Source organism: Apteryx mantelli, chromosome 2 (genome assembly GCF_036417845.1).
Source record: "Apteryx mantelli isolate bAptMan1 chromosome 2, bAptMan1.hap1, whole genome shotgun sequence".
In the NCBI taxonomy this organism is placed as follows: Eukaryota; Metazoa; Chordata; class Aves; order Apterygiformes; family Apterygidae; genus Apteryx; species Apteryx mantelli.
Genome location: NC_089979.1, coordinates 166,054,691 through 166,079,219, shown reverse-complemented (window position 1 = coordinate 166,079,219; position 24,529 = coordinate 166,054,691). Strand labels below are relative to the sequence as shown.

The following is a 24,529-nucleotide window of genomic DNA, read 5'->3' as shown; positions in this document are numbered from 1 at the left end:
AATAACATTTGCTTTATGTCTGTGTGGGAGGATGATAAACAATTTCTGGGAAATAATATGACAGCAGAACAAATGAAAACAAAGAGATACAGAAATATAGTTTTGATTTGATGAATAACTACCAAGTATTGGAACACTGAAAAACTCATTACTTTATCTCATTTTCATGAAGCAGTAAGGGATCTGTTTTGCTTATGCACATCTTACACTTATCCAGGTATGATTTCTCGAGACGAACAGAAAACTTGTTCCTTTATGGAAGAGGAATGGGAGATCCAGTAGCACCATGGTCCAAACTTCAAAGACAGTGGGAGTTATCCATTGGTTGCGGTAAACCCTCTAACAAATCCTATATGCCAAACGTGACATATGAGTTCAGGACTGTAAGGTGATGTGATCACAAAGACAATTAATGTTTATTTATTGATTAACCTATTAAAACAGGGGTTTGATTTTACAGTTCAGCATTGGAAAGTCTATTAAACAATACATTTATGACCAGAAAGAATTCTGGGCAAAAGTTTTTCTATTATTTCAGACATATTCTATATGTGAAAAGGTGATCCTTCCAAGGACATCAGGCTTGAGTAAAATGAAACTCACACCAGTTCTTGACAGATGTTTGCTGGAGCCCAGACTTCAGCTGAACCATAACAGCCATGCTCTTGTTATGAATTTATTGTGTGACTCTTGGCACGTCCCAACTTCATCTGGGTACAAGAAGGGAAAATACTGAAATACTATGAGAAAAATCTTTATTAGTATTATTGTGTTATTTTAATTTTTAAAAACATTAAGCTGTGAATTGTGACTGGTGCAGCTGGTGGATATGGAAAGACAATGGAAGCTTCCTGGTTTATTGGCTGTCATTATGTTATGTTTGAATCGCTTTTCTTTCCTTGCATGTGTTAAAACTCCACGTGAAGTTGAGCAATGTGAAATCTAAAATTAAATTGCTTCAGTTACAATGAGGAAAAGGGGAAGGAGGTGGAGCAGGTATTTACTTCTAAAGATAGATAACTAAAGTTAGGACCTGTAGCTCCTTAGATTGTCTATCAATTCAAAGGAGAGGCAGGGGTTCCTCCAGGGACTAATTCAAAGCACCTTGCTCTTGCTTAGACTTCTTCTAAATTGCCTTGTGCTGGTGAATGCAAAAACCAGACAATGCTTTATCAGCTGTCTAAAGCACAGCATGGGTACATCTGCACTGCTGATGTCCTCTCTCCCAGGGGGGCCGGCCGGCCCTCAGACCAAGCAGTGCTGAGTAGATCACCTTCACCTTGCTCAACTTTGCCCAGGAAATGTTTGGGAGAAAGCTAGTTGGGAGGGCTCAAAAGTGTTCCAGGGAGCACTCCACCACCAGAAGGGAATAGACAACCATGTTCCCATGGTGGGGAATGTTCTCCTGCACTGTTTCATCCACTAGCATCTGTGCAGCCACTCTGTGCGACTATTTCATATGCCGTGGCCTTCCCGACAGGGTGGATCCTGAGACCATGGCAGGTGGTTCCTAGCTAATCTGTGGAAGCATCTGCCTTTTATTATGTTTTCCTGTTAGAACATGATAAATTTGCAGGTTCATCTCCAGGAAACAACAGGGCACAGATATGCTTTATTTGTCCAAAGGTCAGGAACTACTAGTACATACATCAGGGAAGCTGTTTTAAACAAGTCCGTTCGAGGCTTCCTCTTCAGTTCAGGGAGAGTTTGCAGAGATTCTTAGTGACCTCATGTAAATACATTTGTCCACTTGACATTTGTCAGTGGGACTTGATACCTGTTGCTTCATGCTTTTGATTCCTTTACTGGGTATCCTCCAAATATTTTAAAGGAATGCTGATAACTTTTAAGTGTGTTTGTCCAGCACAAAGCAAAACCAAGCATGGGGAAACTATTAGTAGTTATGGCCTTACGTTGTTTAGAAACTGCTGTTCTCAGTTCAGGATCTAAGTACTACAAAAGCACTTTAAACACATCATTAAGCTTTTCCTTCTTGCAAAAGAAAGGGGGGTGGAGGGGTTTAAGCCTGGAATTTTGCTATGATGCTTTCGTTTAATTTCTAAGGACCTTTACCGGAAGCTGACAGTAAGTTTAAACATTACCACTGTGAATAAATATGCCAACAAATAGCACATCATTTATTTAGACCTGTTTTTTTTTTCACTAGTGAAACAATTATTGAACATCTTTGCTTCTATTTCATTTATTACTGTGACGATCATAAGCAGCAGCTAGAGTAGCTCACATGAGATAGACTCATCACACACCAAACAGAAAGGCTGCATTGTTTATCTTAGAAAGTTTTGGACTTTGAGGGGTAGAAAATAGCTGAAGATATTGCTCTGCATAGGAAGCAGATCAAAGAACAAGCTCTGAATCTCACAGCTTCTCCATCACTGTAAGTGTTAAGTTACCTCCATCTTGTTGGAGCAAACTTTTTACTTTTGGTGATTTATCCAACTGTTCTGGATGATAAATTCTGTGGTGAAAAAAGGGTTAATTCTGAGTCATTGGGTGCACTAGGATACCAGCAAATAAAGCTGAAAAAAGATTCTGGAAAACCAAAACCAGGTTCTGGTATGCTGCTCCATCTCTAACTTCATTTTAGATAGACCTTGCCTTCAGGTGACGGCCCTGCTTTGTCTGCCGTAAAACTATTAAAGAACCTTACTTTCCCCAAAAAGTAGCATCAAATGAAAGAAGCAGTCAAGTGGAAAAGCAGAAACATTCTGAATCTTATTTTATAGATGGACACCTGGAGGATGCTACAGAAAATGAAATTGCGTTATTATGCAAGGCAGGTTAAAAATTAAGAATCATGAGCGCTTCATGTGTTAGCACAACTGATTTTGTTTATTTTTCAACCGCTCCAAAATCCAATCATGCCATATTTACATAAACAATACACGGGATAATATACCAAATGTAGGCAAGAAAAGAAAACGTATTCTGTTTTGATTTGCTGGTGTTTTGAATTTCTTTGTTTTCATCATACATGGTTCAACTTCATGAAATGATCTAACCCATCTGAATCTCTCTGGGTTCCCATGTCCACACTGTCTCTCTAACAGGAGACATCCATCAAACTATCCCTTGTCTGAATGGTAAGTGTATATAGAGCTTTTCACATAGGTTTCTCCAGGCCTCGTTTCTTATGTAAAACTGTTTAGTGCAGAACAAGTGCATCAGCACCTATCTGCTTTAGCTATATTCTACAGTTAGTATAAAAGACCAGCTACTCCTATGGGTTACTCAGGAAATCAAAAGTAGCACACACACAAAAATGACAACAGAAAATAGCCATCCACATTGTTTAGAATTGTTAGTTTTCTTTACGTTTCCAGTGTCATTTATTTTGCTAAGCACTTCTGTAATTCTTTCCACTTGTCTTCTGTTCTTGTTTTCTTACAAAACAGTATACTAGGCTTTCTGTATAAAACATATATATAAACAATTATATATATAATATACATATAAAAACAAAGAAACGACCCCAAAGTGGACTTACACACAAGTATTTATTTGTCCCTTATTAGAAAGCATACTGCATGTATATCTAGTCATTGTCCCTGAATTTCATAGTGCTAGCTATTAAAATGGGGTCAGGAAGAAAGGGGCCTTTTTCTTCCTGGCTTGTTTTAAAAGACTGAGTTAAATTATGTAAGATGAACAAAGGCAGAGGAGGCAGAGGAACAATCAGATCCTGTTTACACATTGGCAGCATGTTGTTCTTGTTGCCGTTGTTATCACTGCTCTCCAAATTGACTTCTAGTTTTTACTTCCCAGGAATTCATGTATCTTTTTTGTTGTTGTTGTTGTTATTTATTCCCTACCCTCATAAAGGGCTGCATGCAGATTCAGGGAGAATGAAAGATTGGAAGGTGTAAAAGGATTCTGGGACCTTGGAGATTTTTGGCCTGCTTCACAACATTCCTGATCTCTTTCTTGGAGATTATCAATAATCCAGAAAGCTAGGATTGATTCAACATAACAAATAATTTTTAGTGGCTTTTCTTTCCCAAAAATGCTTTGGGACGATAATTAGAGATAATTTCTCACACACGCTGCTGGCTTTTGATATCACCTTGTACTTCTTGTAAAAATACTTTTTCCGGTATTGGTTATAAAACCCCCATTATTGGTACAGATGGCTCTTTGTCCTAGATATCTATTCTTTCAGCAAACAGACCAGTCATTTGAGCTACTTATCATTACTGAGTGACGTGCTGAAGAACAACCCACACTATACACACCAGAAAACTTGGTGGTGGTGAGGGAAGTGTTGCATTTTAATCCCATTTATTTAGCTCAGGCACAAGTGTCTGATGACTTCTTGGCCTGAAGACTTTGTAATGGAAAAACCCCAGATATAAAAATGCTATAAAGATTGGGGGCAAAAAAATGGAAAACCGTACTGAATTAAAAAAAAACAAAGTACTGCTTGCTGGTTTACAGAGAGTCTATAACACTGATAAAATCTTCAGAAATCAATGTGCTTTTTTCCCCCTCTTTGTCCTTCTTTATTTTGGCTTCATTTCAACCCTGGAGTTCATATCATCTCCTTCCAGATCATACTCCTCTACTTGGCCGCTGGTCCAGACCTTCACGCGATCAGTCAGGTCGCTGCTTCTGGGAGCCAGGATGAAGTCGTAAATGAGGGCAGCACTTGCTCCTCCAATAATTGGGCCAACCCAGAAGATCTGAAACACATTGCCAAGCTCAGTTAGTACTTCAGGTGCTAGTGCGTTTGAAGCTGTTCTGAAAAATCTCCTCTGAAGGTTTTCTGCACAAAATGTACAGTGAAAACTTTTAAAGTGCAGGCCATTACCTGAACATTTATTTAACTGCGTAGGCAAGAAGCCAAGAATTTCTCACTAGATGTTGGTAACAGACTCAGAGACGAATAGCTGTGACTACGTTGTAAAGTTTGGATATTTAAAATTAGGCATCTACTGCTAAAACATCTCTATTACTCAAGCTACGTTTTAGACATACTCAGAAGCACTGAGTGTATTAAATTCCTTTCCCCCACTAACTTGCAGGGGTACTTGTGGGAATTTGAAAGTAATACTTTGTGAGGACCTAATTAGGGGCATATTTAACTGCTAGCTACTGTTTAGCTAGTGATATTCCTGTTACTGTGCTAGTCTAATCATACAACGCAAGCAAAGTTTGGAGGGAGAGGTAATAATGGTAATATGGAGGTAATAAATGACTGATATTATTAGAAATAATACATGATTTTGAGGTATCTGGATGGTCGAAGAGACCCTGAGTGTGAAAATGTTTTTACTTTTTTTTCCAGTAGTGTTATTGTTTTAACATGAATTATTACCTCTCTCTCCTGCTTTCTCTCTCTGTCCCTTCAAAGCCAACCAATTTTTCTAGACACTTCTGAAAATACTAATTTAGCTATATTAACTCAGTAACTCAATAGAAGTTTTTAAGTGGTAGGTAAATGACAAAATTTCCCCAGTGTTCTCATTTTATGTTTTACCCTTTAGATTGAAATGGCATATGTATCCAAAATTTGCATAGTCCAATTATACTATCACTGAATTTCCATGAATATTTATGCAAATGGCTGAAAAATCATGAGTAGGAGAGTTGAACAAGCTACATTTTAAATACTGAAGAACATGTGCTCATTTAAGACTTTTATATTAGCTTTAGCCTAGTTTATTGAGTTTTAGTGAAATAAGTAAATTTTCATGAAATTCCTTATTTTGACCATAGGGAATAACTTTAAAATCTACAGCATTTCCAGTGCACTTATCCATGAAGGCACGTAAGCAGATGCTTAACTTTAAGCAGACGAACATTTTATTAGCTTCCAAATATTTCATGATCCACTTCAGTTTATAAACCTGCTTAGAGCCTTCCTAAAGTAAGGTTTATCAGATTAAGCAGTAGCAATTTACAAACTCAATTTAAACTATAAATACCCAAAACAGGATTCTGTGCAATGAGGCTTGTTTAAAATAATTAAAATAATTAAATGTAAAGGGAAATAATCAAATAAAACCAACTGCACTATTTGGAATGTACATACACTATCATCTTGAGGACTTTGTGATCTCCTGGGTTTAGTCAGGACCAGAAGGAGACTCATTTTTGGAAGGAGAATCATTTTGTTAAATACAATACAAATGGCAACTCGTTAACACATTGCTGTGTCAAAGCATATGTGTTTAAATGTTTCTGATCTTGTGATTGCATATATGCAGATTGTCTTATAAGCTACACCAATTTCTTCAACTTACCCAGTGATTTTCAAAATTGTTGGCAATCAGTGCTGAGCCAAAAGATCTCGCTGGGTTAATTCCACAGCCGGTGTAATCAATCTAGGAGGTGGAAAAAGAACCAGTGGTAAGGTATCGATGCAGATGTGGCATCTGCATTACACAGGACAGCATAGTGCACGTGGCAGCCTGCAGCACGGATCTGATATACAGAATAGCTTTGCTCATCCCACCCGGTTCTCCTCAGAAAAAGGACAAAAAACTGTTTGCACGGTGCCTGTCCTGTCCCAATAAGTAAACAGGTCCAACTGCAGCAACTCCCTGTCCCATCTGTGCAACCTCATCAGTTACAGCCTGGTCTCATGGCCCGAGGGACCTGGGCTATGCATGTCGCAGAAACAAGGTCAGTCTCCAAAGGAGAGGAAGAAGAAACTATGATCTGCCCATCATCTAGCTGCCTTCACTGGCCCATCCTGAGGTGCAACATTGCAGATATCAACTGTGAGAGCAAAAACTTACAGCAAGAAGGTGTCCCAAGGCAACAGAGAGTCCAATGGCCAGAGGTGCTGATCCCGAGACATCATTCCTTCTCCGATCTGTGGTGGCAAGGACGCACAACACCAGCTGGAGGGTAGCGATGATTTCAATACCTAACCCTTGACCTGCATTGATTCCACTTGAAAGCTGGATGGAGACAAGAAGAAAAATGTTACCCAATATTCCTACCTGCCTTTAACCAAGCATGATAAAGCCTCATGGGGTCTGGTGTCTCAGTAGAAGATTCCAGACGTGCACAGTCAGGCATTTTGTGTCCTCAAATTGCTTTTACTTAATAAAAGAAAGGGAAGAGAAATCAGATGAAACTCTTTCTGTGGTACACAAGTGTTGATGGATCCAGCTTTTGCTCATGTAACATGGTAGCTGTGTCCAGCCAACATGAAGGCTGAACCACTAGACACAATGAGAATATAACCAGTGTACATGTGAGCGACAAAAGAATCAGAGATTTGCCTTCGGCAGAGTTTCCTTCTGGAAGTGAACTGTCCTTAAGATGCCTGTTCACTGCTTCTGAGAATAAGGGTGCTGTGGTCAAATTAATCATTGCTCAACATTGCTTTAGCAACAACTGCCAAGCAAACTTGGGGCAGGCGGAGGAAGGGATATATAGAGAGTAGGAAAGGAGCATAGCTCTAGGCAGCTTGAATGTGCCTCTGCTATGTGCAAATCGCATTGATCTTCTCCCACCACTGTTTTTTTTTTGTTGTTTTTTTTTTTCTTTAATTAAACACAAGTTTTTCAAAGTAAGGATTACATCTGGAAAATGTTCTGCAATGCGCAGGCCTCATGAGCAGATTTTGTCTTAAATATTAAGACACCTATAGTATGATTCAATTACCTGAAAATATGCATCTAATGCCATTTGAGATGCCATGATATATCTGAGGCATTCATGTGAGGCTGCTACATGTGACACAAGACCTACAGAAGACCAGAGATGTCTGAAATGACTCTATATGCCAGTGTTTAGGCAGTGTTTCTCTAAACTTGGAGATCTAAACAATGTAGTCAGTGGAGATAGAGAGCCATTCAGGTGATCAAATGTAGGTGATCATTTGAGAGTGAACTGATGAGCTCTTTCCTTTCATTGACTCCACTGACTAGATCTCATTTGACTATAAGAAGAGCTTAGACACGTAACTCATATGTAGGCCACAAATTTTGGGTGTCTCAGACTTGAGCTGAATCCCACCCAATTTCTTTGGGTGTCAGAAAAAAAATATCCACAAGACAGGAATCCTAAAGCATTGATGGGGGAAATATTTCAATTTCGTAATGAAGTAAAGCAGGTTCTGCAGAAGGACTTGCACTGGCAGATGTAAATATTCCAGCTGTGTTATTAATGATGAAAAAGTGGAGTTTCTTATATATGTAACTGCTGTAGGGCATATTGAAATGGCATTTGTTCACATATATGAACATTATACAACAGAAATTGTTATGTTTCAGGAGCACTGTTACGAACTTGTGCTTACCAAGCAACTGTGGACCTCGACCATTCAATGCTATAACAGCACTTGAATTATGCTTCTAATTGTTATATTCACTGGTGTCTGAGTAAGAAAAGGCAGACCTGTATCTGAGCTGAAAACTGGGTGTTAAGCAGAAGTAACTTCATTATATGCGGTATAGGATAAAACATGAGTTTGGACACAGGCCAGAATAACTGAGAATTGAGGCTGAATCAGAGTAAGTGAGAAGAAAGCAAACTTTGCAAAACTTATGCTCAAGAATAGTGTTATCAGTGAGTTATCCCATCTGTCATAGCTGCTGCATTAAAAGTTGCAAGGTCATACATGACAAAAACATAGTTAAATGTTATTGCGACCTATCCGGAACAAGGAAACTACAGGAAATCATGCTTGAAATCTGTTCTCACGGTTTTTAGCCTATTTCCCCTAAAACTAATCTTTGAATAACTTTAAAACTTAAGGTTGTTTAGCTGAATTCTTTCACTTTCCACCTTTGAAATTCACTTTTCTTGTTTCATCTCTATTACAAAGCAACATATTATCAAATTACTAAGCTTCTGTCCAGAAAAACACTGAAACAAGTGGGCTGAGTCTTCAGCTGGGAAAAAACTGTTTAGCTCCATTAAAAACAATGAAAATATATTGATTTCAAAGATCTATCAATCTGAAGTTTTAATAATACATTTTTACATCTTGCTCTTTAATATGAAGGATTGATAACCCTTGAGCTGGAAGCAGTTTATCCACAGATAGAAGGGAATTCCAGCTGAAATGATGGGCATTTTGGTTCCTTCAGCATCCAGGTAGTAGACACCAAAGTCAGCAACTGAAATTTCCAGCTTGAGTAAGACTTACATGTGAGAACTACCAGTATGACATAAATATATACTGTCAGAGCTGTCAGTGGAAATGACATGATCTGAAAATCCATATCAAACACCTGAGATATCATTAAATTAGTATTTTATTACTTTCGTTACTCCCTTTTAAAACTAATCACGTTATTTCCTGCAGAGACAGTGAGATTCGTAACTTAATAACGTATGCTTCAAATGCATCCCACCGATATCAAAAATAATAATATCACTTTAAGAGTGTGGGCTATTGACTCTCTAGAAAGTCTTATCTCATGTTTGGAAGGCCAAATGGTCAAACCTAAAAGGTAGGTGTATTTGTAAATAAATGAGCAATATATAGATGCCTGAACACAGGTACGGAATTAAATTCTCTTCTATCATAATGTGATTGATAATCCCCAGAGAAACTAGCTCCAAGGTCTGACGTTTTCATGTTAGCATTTGAAAAGGCCTTGACATTTGAAACTGTTAAACACTGAGTTACCTCTAGTCTTTCCCTTCACTTTGAAGGACTTCTACAAAAGAAAAAAAGACAATAAGAGCAAAAAGACACTTTCAAAAACTGTGATAATCCTTATCTTTGAGAGGCGGAAATCATATTCTTCCTTTCCCTCCGGGAAAAGACATCCTGTGTTTGACGTGACTTGAGGTCATTCTCCCTGCTAATCAACACTGTTATTGACGGCCTCTGTGGAATCAAAGAAAACCTGGAAATATCATAGGAAACCTTTTGCTTTCCTCTAGCATGTAATTCTACGCAGCCTGCCAGGGACATCAGATTCCACTGTGAGAGCAAGAACTCTGGGTCATATTCCAAAACACTGCAAACCAAGGCAAACATTGGATGACCTGGTTTACTGTGGTCTGTTGATCTGCAGTGTGTAAGTATATTATCACAGACCCTGGTTATTTACCTATTTGTCAGAGCTGCAGGTAGCAGCCTGGTCCATCTAGGATCATGGAAAAGTATGATTCTTCACCACACTAACCAGGTCCCAACCAAAGCAGAACATGGGTAGCAGAAAGGTGCATTTCATAGTATTTCCGATGACCAAGGAGAGGTATCAAGTTAAAATGTAGATATATATGTATTTATATATAATCCTTAGTCTCTGTGGAGTTGCAAGGGTTACCCAGCTAACCCTTAATGCTACACAAAACACTTAGCACCTTTCAAAGTTATTAAGTTCCTGAGAGAACCAAGTAGGCATAACCAACAGCAGTTGGTTACCCTCCAGTTGTATTTTCATGTTTTATTTATTTTTTTTAAAGGAAAGCTTGGATTTTTGTGTAATATCTGACTTCAGAATCTCGAGCCTTTGGTATAACTCAGGACTGTCTAAAGCTTAATCTGAATCTAGTAGCAAGTAGTACTGCACACTACAAAGACTACATGAGGCTGTCAGAATATACACAAAGGTAAATATCAACCACCAGTATTCAAATCGAGCATCCTACTGATAAGAATATTCAGAATGTGAGTGACCATATCACTGGTCCTTAAATAGATAGAAAACATAAGACACAATCACATCTGCTCTAGTGCTGGACTGGGTGAGTCCTTTTCCACTGACCTGTATCTACATTGCGACACCCTTCTCCCTTGCATTGGCAGGCTGCTCACCAGCAGTCCTGGCAAGGTGTGTGGGCAGGGGCAAGGGCTGGCACTGCCTTCATCTTTGATGTATCTGTTGGAAATCTCTGGCCTCTTTGCATCTCAGTACAAAAACTCTCATGCACGCTACATTTCAAATGACACTCGTTAACAGGAAAAGTGTCAGAGGGCAGAGAATGGCACAGTTACTCCCTGATCTTTTCATGCTTCAAACTTCTGAGGCCCCAAGAGTAATTTTCCTTAAGGAAACAAGATGAAACATGCAGGCCCATATTCATAACCAACACAGCTCCCTCTACCATAAGAAACAATCCAGCCTTCTCTGCCTGTGTGTTGACAAGGATTTGGGCAAGACACGCTTGCCTCCCCCAGCACCAGAAACATACCCAAGAAATGGGTTACATCACTTCAGCAATGGCAAGATCTGAGAGTTATATGTAGACACATATTTGATCAGCTGAATCACTCGCTTGGCTGCACTAGATGTATTGACTAATTCTGCTTTGACTGTAATAGCACCCAGGCATCATGAAGAAGCCTACATGTAGACACCCCAAGTGAAGTGTTTGATTCCGTGAGCTGAATCCCACGAATAATATTTTAATTGAGTTCGGTGAGATTCTGGACAAGTTAAGGGAAGAAAAAGCCATTGGAATTCACTAAATTTATAGAAATCATATCTCATTCAGAAAGCTCCTGAGCTACAGCTGTTTGAAAGCTGAGAAAGTGGTACTTGGGGGCATTCTGAACCTCTCTGTTCTGCTTTACTGGAGCTAGGGATGAAGCATGTCAATCTTTCTCCATTCAAAGATTAGCTTTATCTGATAATGCCACTGAGCGACTTGGTTTGAATTCAGTATTGACCCTGCTTTGAGCAGAAGGTTGGACTAGAGACCTCCAGAGGTCCCTTACAACCTGAATGATCGTATGAGAGGTTTTGGTTCTTTGGTCCTTGTGGGCAGGACTGGGACAGAACTGCCTCAGCCCTACTGCTGACTTGGCTGAGTTAATGTCCAGAAATAGCTGTTGACGTTCTTAGATAGTGCATCCACAGTTGACGGATCACTGACTGTGAAAGCTCTGCATAGATGGATGACATATATCTCATATGACCCATTCAGTGGAGACCTTTAGCCATGAGTGCAAAATTCAATTTAAATTCATTACCCAGTCATGACCATGAGAGTAACTAGCTGAGATAAGCACCTGCTTTGGGGTCTTAGGAAGTGAACAGCAGTTGTATTGCTTCCATTTCTCTGCAAGATCAAAGTTTTGATTTAGCTGAGACTAAAACTACAAAAGCTTCTTTCTCAGAAGTGCCCTTAGCTGCCGTGCTTAGCTGACTGACTTCCACAGCTTAAAGTAATAATGTGGGCAAAATAATGGTATGTTTTCTTTCCTTTTGTTTTTTCAGAGCAAGATATTTATTAGCTGTCTGCCTTCAAAAGAGAAACAGTGGGACAGGAAATTAAACTGGCCCAAGGTAAACCCAACTGTGTACTTCTCCGGTGGCTTCATTTCTTTCCCATTAAGAATAAAAGTATATGAAGTTCCAACCTGTTTCCCGTTATATGGATAAGGCAGTTTGTTATGCAAGGTGGTTTAATCACGTGGTACTATGCCCCATGTCATCCAGCAAACTCTTAACCGTGGATTGTCTCTTCTAGGGTCCATCTCACTTTCATATAACAAGGATTAGTTTCTCATTATTCCTGAAAAATGATGGGCCTCCGGAAATTCAGAAGTCTATTTTGCAGTAGGGGAATGACAATTTTCTCCATTCTTATGAAATGCTTCACTGAAAGCTGTGCTGGCTGTTTTGGGGGGGGGGGGTTTAGAGGAAAGTTAAGCCCTAGCACCTTGTTGAAACATGTGGCAATGCTGATGGCTGGCTCTCCCCTCCTTTGTATATTCCAGCCCTTGGGTAAGTTATTTTTTGCAAAACCCCAGAAACAGCATGGCTGGCACATAAAAAGGAGCATGGCATGGACCAGCTATAAATGTATTATCCTTTTTATCTTTTTATCTTTTTGTTTTTAATACTTATGCTGGGAGAAGAACTATGTTCTTCTGTCCACACCAAATCTAGCATTTTAAGGAACAGTGCTGCAATAGATAATATCTTCTGTGTACCAGCAACCTATTTCCTTATGAGTTGAATGAAAACAAACAGTTGACAATTTTGCATGCAAAAGGCATGATGTTTTTAGCACTCCATTATCAGCTTAACACTACCATGGAACACCTTTTCCTTAACGGAGCAATTTGAGCATTTTCTTCAACCAAATCTGAGTCTACTTAAATATCTCTACTGCCTGGGTGACTTCAAGAAAGGATATCTAACTATCTTAATGTGTTTTCTTCTTCGAGCTTAAACTCTCACTCCTTTGATGTTCCTTATTTTTCTTAATGATAACTTTCACATTAGTTTAAATGTTTTGTGCCTTCTTCTTCCTCTCTACACTAAAAATATCAGTTATGCTGCTTTATACCAACTAACTAACATTTAAGTGTTTAATAAGGCAGAGTTCTTAAATCTAATGTTCTTTAAATGTAATCTCAGGAATCAATCTCCCTGCTGCCCTCAGAACCATCTTCCACTGATCAGACCTGTCTTTATGTCTAATCTTTCACATTTTTTCAACTTCAAGCCCTACCATGAAAATATCATGATAGCCTCCCTTGATAACCTCTCTTTCTCCTGCTGGAAGGATGTTCCAGAACTCAATAGTTATAAGCCTTCCTTTAACTTGCAGTCAAAACTTATTCTTTACTTACAAAACTTATTACTTTACCTCTGGCTATTTATCTACAGTGATTCTCATCCCTTATAAGTATTTAATAGTATCATTCTGAAATGAATGTTTTTATGCTCATTATTTGAGTGTTAGGGATTCAGAGCATACAAAATTATCATTTCTTTAGTAAGCAGAGTCAGGCAAAGACTGCAAAGAGTTTCGCTTAAAATTATACGACAGGAGCACTCAAAATAAGTTGCTTATGAGGCAAAGGTTTAGCTTTGGATCGTATCCTAGATCAACAGCAGAAGCTTTCAGCAGAATCTAGGGACAAAACATATAGTCCTCTGCTAGATTATCCTTCCTATAAATACAGCCTTAAAAGCCCTAAGGGGGACATATTCAATTCCCAAAGCACAAATCATATTTCCCTTTCTTTGAACAGCAGACACCCTCCAGGAACAAGAGTAACCTCCCTTCTCCCACCATATCGTCAATCTGACGAGAAACTAGCCTTGGCTTTGTGTTGCAGCGTCCTGGTATGCCATGAAGAGAAGAGTGATGGTTTCATTTGTATTAAACCAGACTATGTAAAGCTAAAGTACGAGGCCAGTGGCAGACAGTAAAAGTCAATAGTTCTATAGGTCTTTCATTAAACACGGCTAGCTGGAGACAGACCGTTTGTTGAACAGTCTCATTTACACTTTTGCTTTTTGTTGTGCATCTGGGAAAGTTTCTTTGGGAAAAAAAAAAATTGTTTGTTTTGCTGGTGAGAAATAAACAAAGTCTATTCAGAAGATGAGGAAGAGTGATCTTTTTTTTTCTTTATCCAACAAAACCCAAGTAAATGGTTTATTTTCAGGAACATACTTGAAGCACTCATTTATACCAGTGAGCTATTTATGACCTCCTTTATTGTCAGATCAGAAAAAGATGGTCTTTCAATGGGGGATTGAGGGTCTATTTGAATTTTGAGTCTAATACCATATTCCTTTCAACGTTGTTACTGGAATAACTAGCTGGATTTGCACAAACCTCACAGTATGGTTGTTGGCAACCACACCAAAGTGATATTCATTTTATACTTCTAGATAAACACTCCAGGGAACTTGTGAAATTTTCAAATTTTCCAAGTCTGAGGTAGTTTATACAGTCCAACAGTCTTGTGTAGAGCATTCAGAAGCTGATATTTCCATGGAGTTAAAATACAGCTCTGAATATATGCAATGGACTTCAGGAATTAGGGGAACAATTCCAGTTCCTTCTTTTCTCCACCTTGTTCATCAAATAAGAAATCATATCAAAAGAAGGAATAGGGGCCAAACCTGACTTTATTCATTCCTCAGTCCAAGTACAGTCATCACTTATTTCAAGGAAAGCTGTATGAATGTGTGTAAGGAAGCATTTACTGCAGTTCTCCTTTGAAAGCATTCATTGACTTCACTTGGCACTGAACGGGTGTCAAGTGCCTGGAAAAGTTTGGTTTTCTTCGGTACCTCTCTGTGATTCCTGGAGAGGGGATGCACAGGGCTCTATCAGGACAGTACAGAGAGGATTTCTTGGTTCCTTCCCCATCCTGAAATGCCAAAAGAGAAACTCTTGCCTCCTTAAGAAGGGATATCCCTTGCAGAGCTTTCAGCACACGTTTTTGCCCTCCTGCTGTTTATAGAATTTCCTTTACGATGCCTGACAGGTCCTGTATATTTGATTTAAGAGGCTGATGCTGTGCCCTACCCTCACATCTCATTGACTTCAGTAAGTTGCAGCAGTTTGACAGCCATAGCTTTGGCTCCCGATGCCAGAAAGAGGAGTTCTTTCCCATCAGGTTGTACATTAACAAATACGCAGGACCACATACTGCTCCGCAGCAGGCTAGCAAACCTCCAGGACACATTCACTTGCTTCATGACGTCAGTATTAATATCACCCTGAAGGTACTGAGAAACACAGCCACAGACCACGATCTCTCAGTGTGCCAGGTACGGCATCAACACAGAATGAAAAGAGTGCCTTGGCCTTGTAATCAAGAGACAACAGTTTAAAGACAGGGAAAATAAAGAAACTGAGATATGTAGACACATCTTATTTCTCTCTGGGATGGAGATTTTCTAACAGAGAATATTTCTTAAACATTTTCAATTAAGCTATCAGGTAAAGACCCAGCTGTTATTGAATTCTGTCAATTCAGCTAGAAAGTGGAAAATAAAGCAAAAATTTACTACTGCTCTAAAGAAAACAGGCAATTCCCTCTTGAGACAAACGGGAATTTTTTCTATGGCTATTTTTTTCTTCTTTTAGTGCTTATGATCTGATTTTAAACTATCCTTGCTTTAAAAAATGTTTGTCTTAAAGGTGGCTATATACAGCCCAGATAGCGACATTTCTTAGGAAATGATTTCTCTGATTAAAGAAATGCTATTCTCGACCCACTCAAATATCCAAATTATCTGCTGAAGTACATGACTCCTGCTCCAACGACTTATACATTATTTTTACCACTGCATCAGTTTAACTAGAAGAGATCTATAATCTTCATTCCCAATTTTGCCATGGAAATTTCCATTAGTCCTTAGACTGTGGTTCCTGCCATGTTAGCTCTTGATTTAGAATCAAGAGATTTTTCTTTTAATTTCTAGTGAATTAAAACTGGGAAATGAAATCTGAGTTTTTCTCATCTGTAAAAATCTCTCTCTCTATCTACCTACCTACCTACCTATCTATCTATCTACCTATATATCTCTAGTGGGTGGGTGTAAGCGTTAGTATATGTGGGGTGGTGTTTACCCATACACACAAAATAGTCAAATATATATACAGCATAATACATACAGTGCCAAAGAAAAGAAAACAATTTTAACTGTTTATTCACCAATCAGGAAGGGTGATGGCAGAATGAATTTCCTTACTTTTCATGGTTAATACTACTGAGTCTGACAGTTGGTCAAACACAGAAAAAAAATCACTCTCCAAACCTGTAATTTAAAAGAAATAACTTTTTTTTTTTTTAACATAAGAATAAAATCAGCCTGAATTAATCTGAATTACAGCATTAACAAAGCCACCAAATTAATAGTACTTTTAGGTCTTTTGCAATTCATTTTTATAACCCTCTGTGCAGCCCCTTCACCAATGTGACCATTTCTGTGGTTTCTGTGGTTCTGTGGCTTACAGAGCATTTTTCAAACAATGCTTCTGTCATCCTTGGGTTCTCTAGACATGGACTCAATTCATGGCATAAACCCCACTTTGGACCACCCATTTTTAGCACCAAAGGGCTGGACTGCAGGTGGATGACCTCAAAGGGCATTGCCGCGGGGCAGAAATGGCCATACTGCTGCACCCGTGCCCAGGGACGTGGCAGTGCTTGGGGTGGGGAGGGCCAGCTGGCAGCACGGCTCTGTGCCACCAGCACAGTGGCCAACGCAGGGCGTGAGGAAGCTGCCTGGAAGCTGCACTTCTCCCCTTGATCAAGAAACCATGATTGCTACACAATCGGCACCGTTGTGTAAATGTTGATGGCTTGCAGAGAAGGCAGGAGCAAGTCCATGCTTTAAACATATGCATTGCTTTGAGCGTTCAGTCTGAAATCTCCCTGGAGTCCTCCCAGTCATTCTTTTCCTATTTGACACCTCCAGATAATCTCTATCTGGTGATGTTGCAAACGAGGGATGTGCTTTGTGCTTGACGTGTTTAAGAGAGAACTTTCTCAAATGAGAGCCTTTAACCATATTTTGTCCAACCTCTTTTCCTGAATGTATGTACAGGGTTGTATATGTATGTACAGGGATGTACTCTCCATCAAAAGCTCAGGGCACAGCTGTATTAGAATGGAGCAGAAGCACTACATATATCTTTGTAGAAATGGAAATAAGAAATAGCATCTGAGACCTGAGATAAGGATAAAAGCCTTGTCATCCCCAAATGGTCTGGAGGATGGGTGATAACCATCAGATTTACATCTCAGCCCAGATGTTTCTGCTGTCACTACGTGACCAAATTATACAGCAGCCAAGTCTACTGCCAGTTTTTAACAGGTGCCTTTCCTGTGTTCACATCCCCAAACTAGTGGTATTCCTTACAATGCTGGCATGCCATGAAAGACTGCTGCTGCAAGATTGAAATCGAATAATGAGCTATTGTTGTGGTGTTCTTTGTTAAGAAATAAAAATCCTGGACTGCATCTCAGGTGCAGGAACCTTTTTGCTTGTGCTAAAATTGTAGCCATTTCTGGTTGGTCCCATCTAGCAGCTCCAGAGAGCTTAACCACACAGATGTCACAGCATAGGCAAGGCTGGCAGGAGAATCCTACATCTACCTGAAAACAGGGAGGGCAGAAGGTGGTGAAATGTAGCGTGAACTTGACTATGTTGAAACTTGAGAAAGGCACAGGACATAATCTGCTTTGAAAAAAGGACATGGGGATTTTTAATGAGCCTGTGAGGTCAAGAGCTCAGCTTTATGTCTCATCCATCCAGCGACACCTCTGGAACTGCAGTTCTCCACAGAACCAGACTGACTCAGAGGAAAAGCAGCATCACTTACTCAATCATCCGCTCCCTTCGTCAAGCTTTCAGTTTATTTTGGAAGTTCTACCTACTCAGCCTGACTTTGTTTAGTTTGAGACTGGAGGAGATCAGACTCGGAGGGCGTGGGCACAGAGAGAGAGAGGGAAATCACAAAGGGCAACACTGAGTCATCAAGGCCAAGAATGCAAGTCCTGCTCCCTATGGTCAGAAAGCCATCAATGGAGCTTTGCTTATGGGCAGATGCGGGGTGGGGGGGTCGGATGATTTCTATCATCTGAGATCCCCTTTGCTAAAGGACCGGTAAGAGTTAGTGAGGCATATCAGGATTAAAAAAGAAAAAAAAAAATCAGTTCTGAACCCTCACACGCCAGGAAAAGCTAAGTGGCAACTCTTGGCTTTAAAAGCAGGAACTGCCAGGGTGGGAAGAATTTTGTTTGCGGTGACAGTCCTCTGTCCCTTGGAAACTCAGTGGGAAAACAATTACCAGCACTGATCTTCCACAGATGGTAAGATACTACATCTGCAGAGGCTAAGGATCCACACGCCCTGTGCCTCACCCTTGGAGACAAGAGACCTGGTCAGTCCTCAGCTCTCCCAAGTAGCAGAATAGGTGTGTTAGGGGGCACATGTGCAGCAGAGGAAAAAGGTCGCTCCAACATAGGGGTTCAGAGCTGCTCTGCTGCCACTTAGACCACGATCCAGCCAACGGGGTTGGCTTATGCAAGGGGGACTCCTTTTGTAGGGTGACTTTGGTGAGCGTGGAAGGTGCCTCGCCGGAGCAGCTACTGCCCAGTGCCATTCTGGCATGACGAATCAAGGACAGCAAAGGGCTCCCTTCACCCTGTCTTTGAAAAGGAGTTTGGAGTTGGCCGTTTTGTGTTCACCAGAAAAGGACATTGCACCCTGGCGTGCACTGATCCTCTGCCACAGCTCAACCAGCTGTGGAAGAGACTGAGCTTCAAGTGGAGGTGACAGAGAGACAATCAACCACTCCAAAAATACAAAGTGTATTCCAGGAACAGACAACTTTCCACACTCCAGAAGTAATATCTTTATTACTCTTCACCTGTCTTAAGAAAATTATCTCCTTCAAAGCCACTGACCACAGATCCCTTCTGGCTTTGCTAGAAAGTTCTTCAGTTATACGGTCAACATTTATCAGTCTACTGAGCTGTATTTTAAAACACAGTCCTTGTATTTATTAGTCTTGGTTGTTTTTCTTTTCTCTTTATCTACCCCGAGCAACACTACTTTCAAGTCTGTTTTCCTTGCCTACAATTTTGATCCATTTGTAACCTAAAAAAAAAAAAAAATTTTTTATCAACTTGAAGGCAGAGTTTCCAAAGAGTTTTCCAATTTCAAGAAGGTGTTAGAGTTTTTACTTTTTCTTTGTTCGTTTTGTTGTTTCTTTCCAGAACCAGCAAGTTTTGTCAGATTTAGGAGGCACATTTCCTGGCACTCTAATCAGTATGCAGAGCTACAGCAAGTACTTAAAATTATAAGTCATAAAGCAATGTCTACATTTTTCAAGAACGTCCATTATTTTCTCACAAAATTGACAAAAACTGAGCTAAATAAATTTGTTCAACATGTTTTTAATAGCTTGGTATCTCTCAAGATAGTTGTCGCTGAACAGCAAATATTATGTTACCTCACCGTATTCCTCTCACCCGCCTTTCCTGCTTCAGTACTTTGTTGGTCATTAATTGCCTGTGATGAATACTTTCTTCCATTATCCAAATTACAGATCTGTCCTCACTAGACAATAGCCAGCTATGCTGGCAGATGAGTGCATTTTGGATTAGGTTTTCTCTATTTTTACAGTTTTACCCAATGGAAATTTGTAAAATATAGTAATCTGAACGCCAAAAAAAGATACAAGATGATGTAAGGAAAAATGGTCACATTTTAAAAACAACAAACATACTGCATATTCTTCTTTCAGCTTTTCTAATCTCTTTTTTTTTTACTTCAGCACCCACATCACTACTAAAATTTATGGAAAGTTAAGTGTCTTAATAGGATTCAGGAATCTAAATACTTCTGTGAATATTGTCCAGAATGTCTTATTCAAAGCTAGCCAAAGTAATTTATAATATTTCCGTTGACTTCAATAAAATCTGGATCAAACCCTTGATATGTGATCATTTTGCTTGTCTCTTATGATAAAATAGACCCTAATACTGAACATGTTAAAGGAGCACTCTGCTTTCACCTTCTCCCTTCCTTCTCTTCAGTCTTGCATCTTCCATGGCTATTTTTTTTGTTTGTTTGTTTAGTTTAGTTTTATTTGCTTGAGTTTCCTTTTTCCCTTTGGACACAAAGAAAGGCACAGATTCACCCCACTTTATGGTGGTACATAATAGAGGTTCCCAAGCCTGGAGCCTCATCATCTCGAGTTCCTTCTCTAGTCAAGGAAGAGAGCGGGGTGTCTCTGGAGGACAACTCAAAGGATCTAAGAGCTGAATTACTTCTCTTTTTCTCTCCTTCTCTGCGAACTAAAGAGGAACCTATGGAAATGAGGTTCCTCACTTTGGCCCCTCAGTGCAGGGCCTACAGATGGGCAGGATAAATCTAAGCATAAGCATGCAATTTGCCGTGGCATCCCACAGGGATGCTGAATAGCCACTAAATCCAAGAAATCGCTCCCACCATGCTTTTCCTGTAAGGAACCCCAAGTCCAAGACTATGGCAGGATCAGAACAGAGAACACAATCTTGCATCTCCACACCCTCTTCTCAGCTTTGCCAAAATCCAGCGCTCCCTTACTTTCTATTCTCTTTCTCAATGGTCAATGTACCCCTTGCTTTCACCAGAAGGACAAGTAGCCAAAGCAGCTGGCAGGAGCACCAGCTCCGTCCCTCCCCTCCTTGTCCTCAGGTTGAAGAGCGTGACATTAAAGCAAATCTCTGTGGTTTCTCCTTATCTTCTGTTTGCTGAAGGAGGCAGCATGCTTGCAGTGCCAGGTTGAGATTTCGGGATATGCCCCATTATGATCGATTCTGCACAAGGACTGCTGTTCTGCTGCTCTCCCCCGCACTGGGCTCAACCCCCCTCAACCCTCATCCCCCCCTCCCCAGCCAATCCCAGCCTGTCAGTGGGAAATGAATAAATTTGTTTTCCTCTCTAGTTCTTTCTTGCAAGGGAAAACAACAGCTGTTGCCCTCCTCATCTCCTGGGAGATCCCCCCACTGCTATTCTTGCCAGAACACTTAGAACTGGATGGGAAAGAGAAAAAAAAATATATATATATATATTTCTTCTGAGTATTTGACAATGACAAGCACAGAAACCAGGGCTTGTCATAATGTTTGGGAACCACTTTATACAGTCCTATTAATTCACCAAGAAAAACAGATTTGCAATACAGTCTTGGTGGAGACTTAAAATATCACTTTTCTCCCACGATGGATTTTATGGCCTCGAAAAGGACGGATTCCCTTGTATTCCACAGAGTTCCTGGGGGAGAGAACAAGGCTTCCATCCTAAGATGAAATTTATGAGGTTCATTTGTGAGATCTCCTAAGCTTACCAAAATCAGTGACAAAACACCTACTGAATTCAAGAAGCGGAGCATTCCCTCCACCCAGATTTTCTCCACAGACCTAGGCAGTGTTCAGGAGTTGCCTGGTCAAAGGGCAGGTCTGGCTTCACCGGGGCAATAAATAAGTAAATAAATAAGCCCCCTAGCTCTGCGGTGTGTAGTGTTCTCCAAAGGGAGATAACCACATGCCACAGTTTCCCTTGAGAGTAGACCCTTTATGGCTGTCATTCCTGCAATCAGTCTGGTTTTGCTCTTTTATCCACCACAGGTTTTCTCTCCACTCTTTTCCTGATCTTTCCATCTGCCTCTGTAGGCTCTTATCTTCCAAGACACCCTTGTGCAGAGCTCTAAATAACATCACTGCAACTTGAAGACTTACCGACTCAGGGACAAGAAAAGTTTGGGGTGATCGCATACACCCACTTCGCAAACGGCTGGTTTCAGGGCTTTAGGATAGAGGAAGAAGCCAGTCATCCGAATTTTGTGGCAGGCAGAAGGGGAAGAACGAATGACAGCGCTACTGAAACCAGACCTCCCGTGTTTAATGGCCGCTGGCAGTCAGACCTCTCTAGGAAACCACTTGGGCGGATACCCCGTCCCATGTGGTTGAGCAGTTCCCGCTGCCAGTGGTTTCGGAGGGAGAGATCACATATCACACACGCAGCCAGAGCCCTCTGGAGTTAATAAAAAGCTTCTGTCTTCTTCCCCAGAATGTTTTGGATTAACCCCATCAAAATTTCAAAAGTGGTGGCACAAGGGTATACCTGCAGGCACCAGACTCCAAAGAAGGAGGTAAGCACCCAGCCCTCAGAGTAGCGCAGAGGTGGATGATACACTTTGGCTACTCAGGAAAGACCTTTTTCATATCAGCTTTAATGTGTTCTAAAAAATCTTCACTGGCTCACTTCTGGAGTTAACTATAATGCCACAGCATGCTTAAACATGTTACACTATTTGTTCATTTAATTTTCTTTCTTCTTTTCTTCCTCTTTTACCTAAATGATTTATGAAGAGACCTTTGATTTGGAGCTTCAGGTCCCAAATATCCATGTGATTTCAGCTGGACTTAACAGCATCAGGTGAGAAAAGTGACTAGAAGGGACTTTCCACTTATAATACTCCTCTGTGCATTGCTACCCAGATATTTACAGCTGCAGGACTGACTCTGACAATGGGATGATTTAATGTTTAGAAGTAGAGCTACCCTTTTCACGGCTGCTATGGTAAAATGGGGACAATAAAATGACAGCATTTTGAAGATAAACAGTTGCAGCCAAGCACTGAAATATTCCAGGCACTTTTTACGCAATGTGACTGTTAATAGCTGTGAGCAGCAGGCTGGAAGAGGGCTGAAACCTGCACCCCGGTTAAGTGTAGTTGCCACCTCTTCCTCCAGCTTACATCTCAGGATTCAGTGTTTTCCCCATCTTTTGAACAGCAAAAGTGGGAACACGAGGAAAGCGCAGCTGCGATTCTGTGTCAGGCAGGAACTGAGCCTAATGCAACAGGTAACACTCGCAGCTTTGGTGACAAGGTTTCTCTTGCTACACATCTCTCACTCTGTCTTTTTCCATAGGTTCTTACATTGCAGTCATCATCAGGTTACAGAAATCATTAATCAGGTATTGAAAAAAGAACCACATTCACACAAGTGAAAACAATATCAGTGCATGCACATTAATCAGCATCACAAGGCACAGGAGCATTATCTGAGACCTTTAGCACCATGAAAGGGACTCGATGCCTCAACTGGCAGTGATTTCAATGTTAAATCGGTGTCAAAAGGCAACTTTTATCAACTTGGAGATAAAAAATTAAACATGAACAAAACCGATCATAACTAGAGTGTCCTCTGGCTTTAGAAAGGGGATGGGGAGAAAGGACCTTCTCTACGACATCTCTTGCAAAGGAAAAGGATTAATAAAGTACTTAAGCTGACAGCAGAGAGTGCATAGACCCTAGATTCACCCTGGCATCATTCAGTCAGGACTGGATCCCCCCCTAAATTAAGCAATTGGCTGCATGAAGCCACCATCACCCCCTACAAACACATCCTTAGGAGCTTGCAGGCATTACCCTCACATGTCCACTTTAAAAATGAAGAAGGAATTAAAAGTTTCTCTGCTTACCGCATTGAGCCCCAGGAGGTTGTTTGGGAGAGACGAGGTGATTCCCGAGAGGATCGCCGTGGCCACCACTGCCCCCAGGCACTGAGCGATGATGTACATGAGCGCCTTGAAGATGCTGATCTGGCAGCTCAGCAGAAGGCCCAGGGTCACCGCGGGGTTCAAGTGGGCTCCGCTGATGTGGCCCACGCTTTGCGCCATGGTAGCAATGGATAACCCAAAAGCCAGCGAGACCTTCACGTTGTCTTGAGACTTTGTGGACGTTTTGTTGCCTACAACTGGGAAACTAAAACCCAGAGCCGAGCCAATGCTGATAAAAATAAAGAGGCTCATGGCAAAGAACTCAGCCACCACTGCCCTCCAGAACATTTTCTTTTTGAATTCACTAGCCATCTTTCCTCTTTCTTTCTCTCTCTCTCTCACTTTCCCTTCTTCTCCCTCTCTCCCTTTCCCTGCTTGATATTTTCCCTTTGAGGTCTGAAGAGAAATCTGGAGGAAAAAATACAGTTCTTGGATTATTTATAGGGCTTGGGGCTGTAGGAGGGAAGGGGTGTTGCACAAAAGGAGGAAAGAACATCTACATAGATGCTGACTGCTAGATTGATGTAAGACACTGCATGCCTGCCAAAGTTTTTTTCTTCCCTTTTTTTTTTTTTCCCCTTCCCTTAACAGCCTTCGATCTCTGCTGCCGTTTTCAAGAGGCTTTTTTAAACCTTTGGAAAAGTCTTTAGGAACACTTCAGGAATTTTGCCTTCACTTGTTTAACTTCTATATAGCCACTCAGCACATAGACCGGACTGAAAGCTTTTACAGGATTTCTCTCCCACGCTGGACTAAAACAAAAAGAAAAG

At 40.5% G+C, this 24,529-nt stretch overlaps 1 protein-coding gene across 1 annotated transcript; it reads right to left on the bottom strand.

The window, feature by feature from the left end:
* Positions 1-2,832: 2,832 nt before the first annotated feature.
* On the bottom strand, positions 2,833-24,182 carry AQP1 (aquaporin 1 (Colton blood group)). The gene is made up of 4 exons (XM_013953025.2): positions 23,682-24,182; positions 6,762-6,926; positions 6,264-6,344; positions 2,833-4,700 (listed from the first exon to the last, which is right to left on the bottom strand). The coding sequence occupies exons 1-4, from the start codon at positions 24,069-24,071 to the stop codon at positions 4,521-4,523; spliced, it is 816 nt and encodes a 271-aa protein (XP_013808479.1). The 5' UTR covers positions 24,072-24,182; the 3' UTR covers positions 2,833-4,520.
* Between the last annotated feature and the right edge of the window lie 347 nt (positions 24,183-24,529).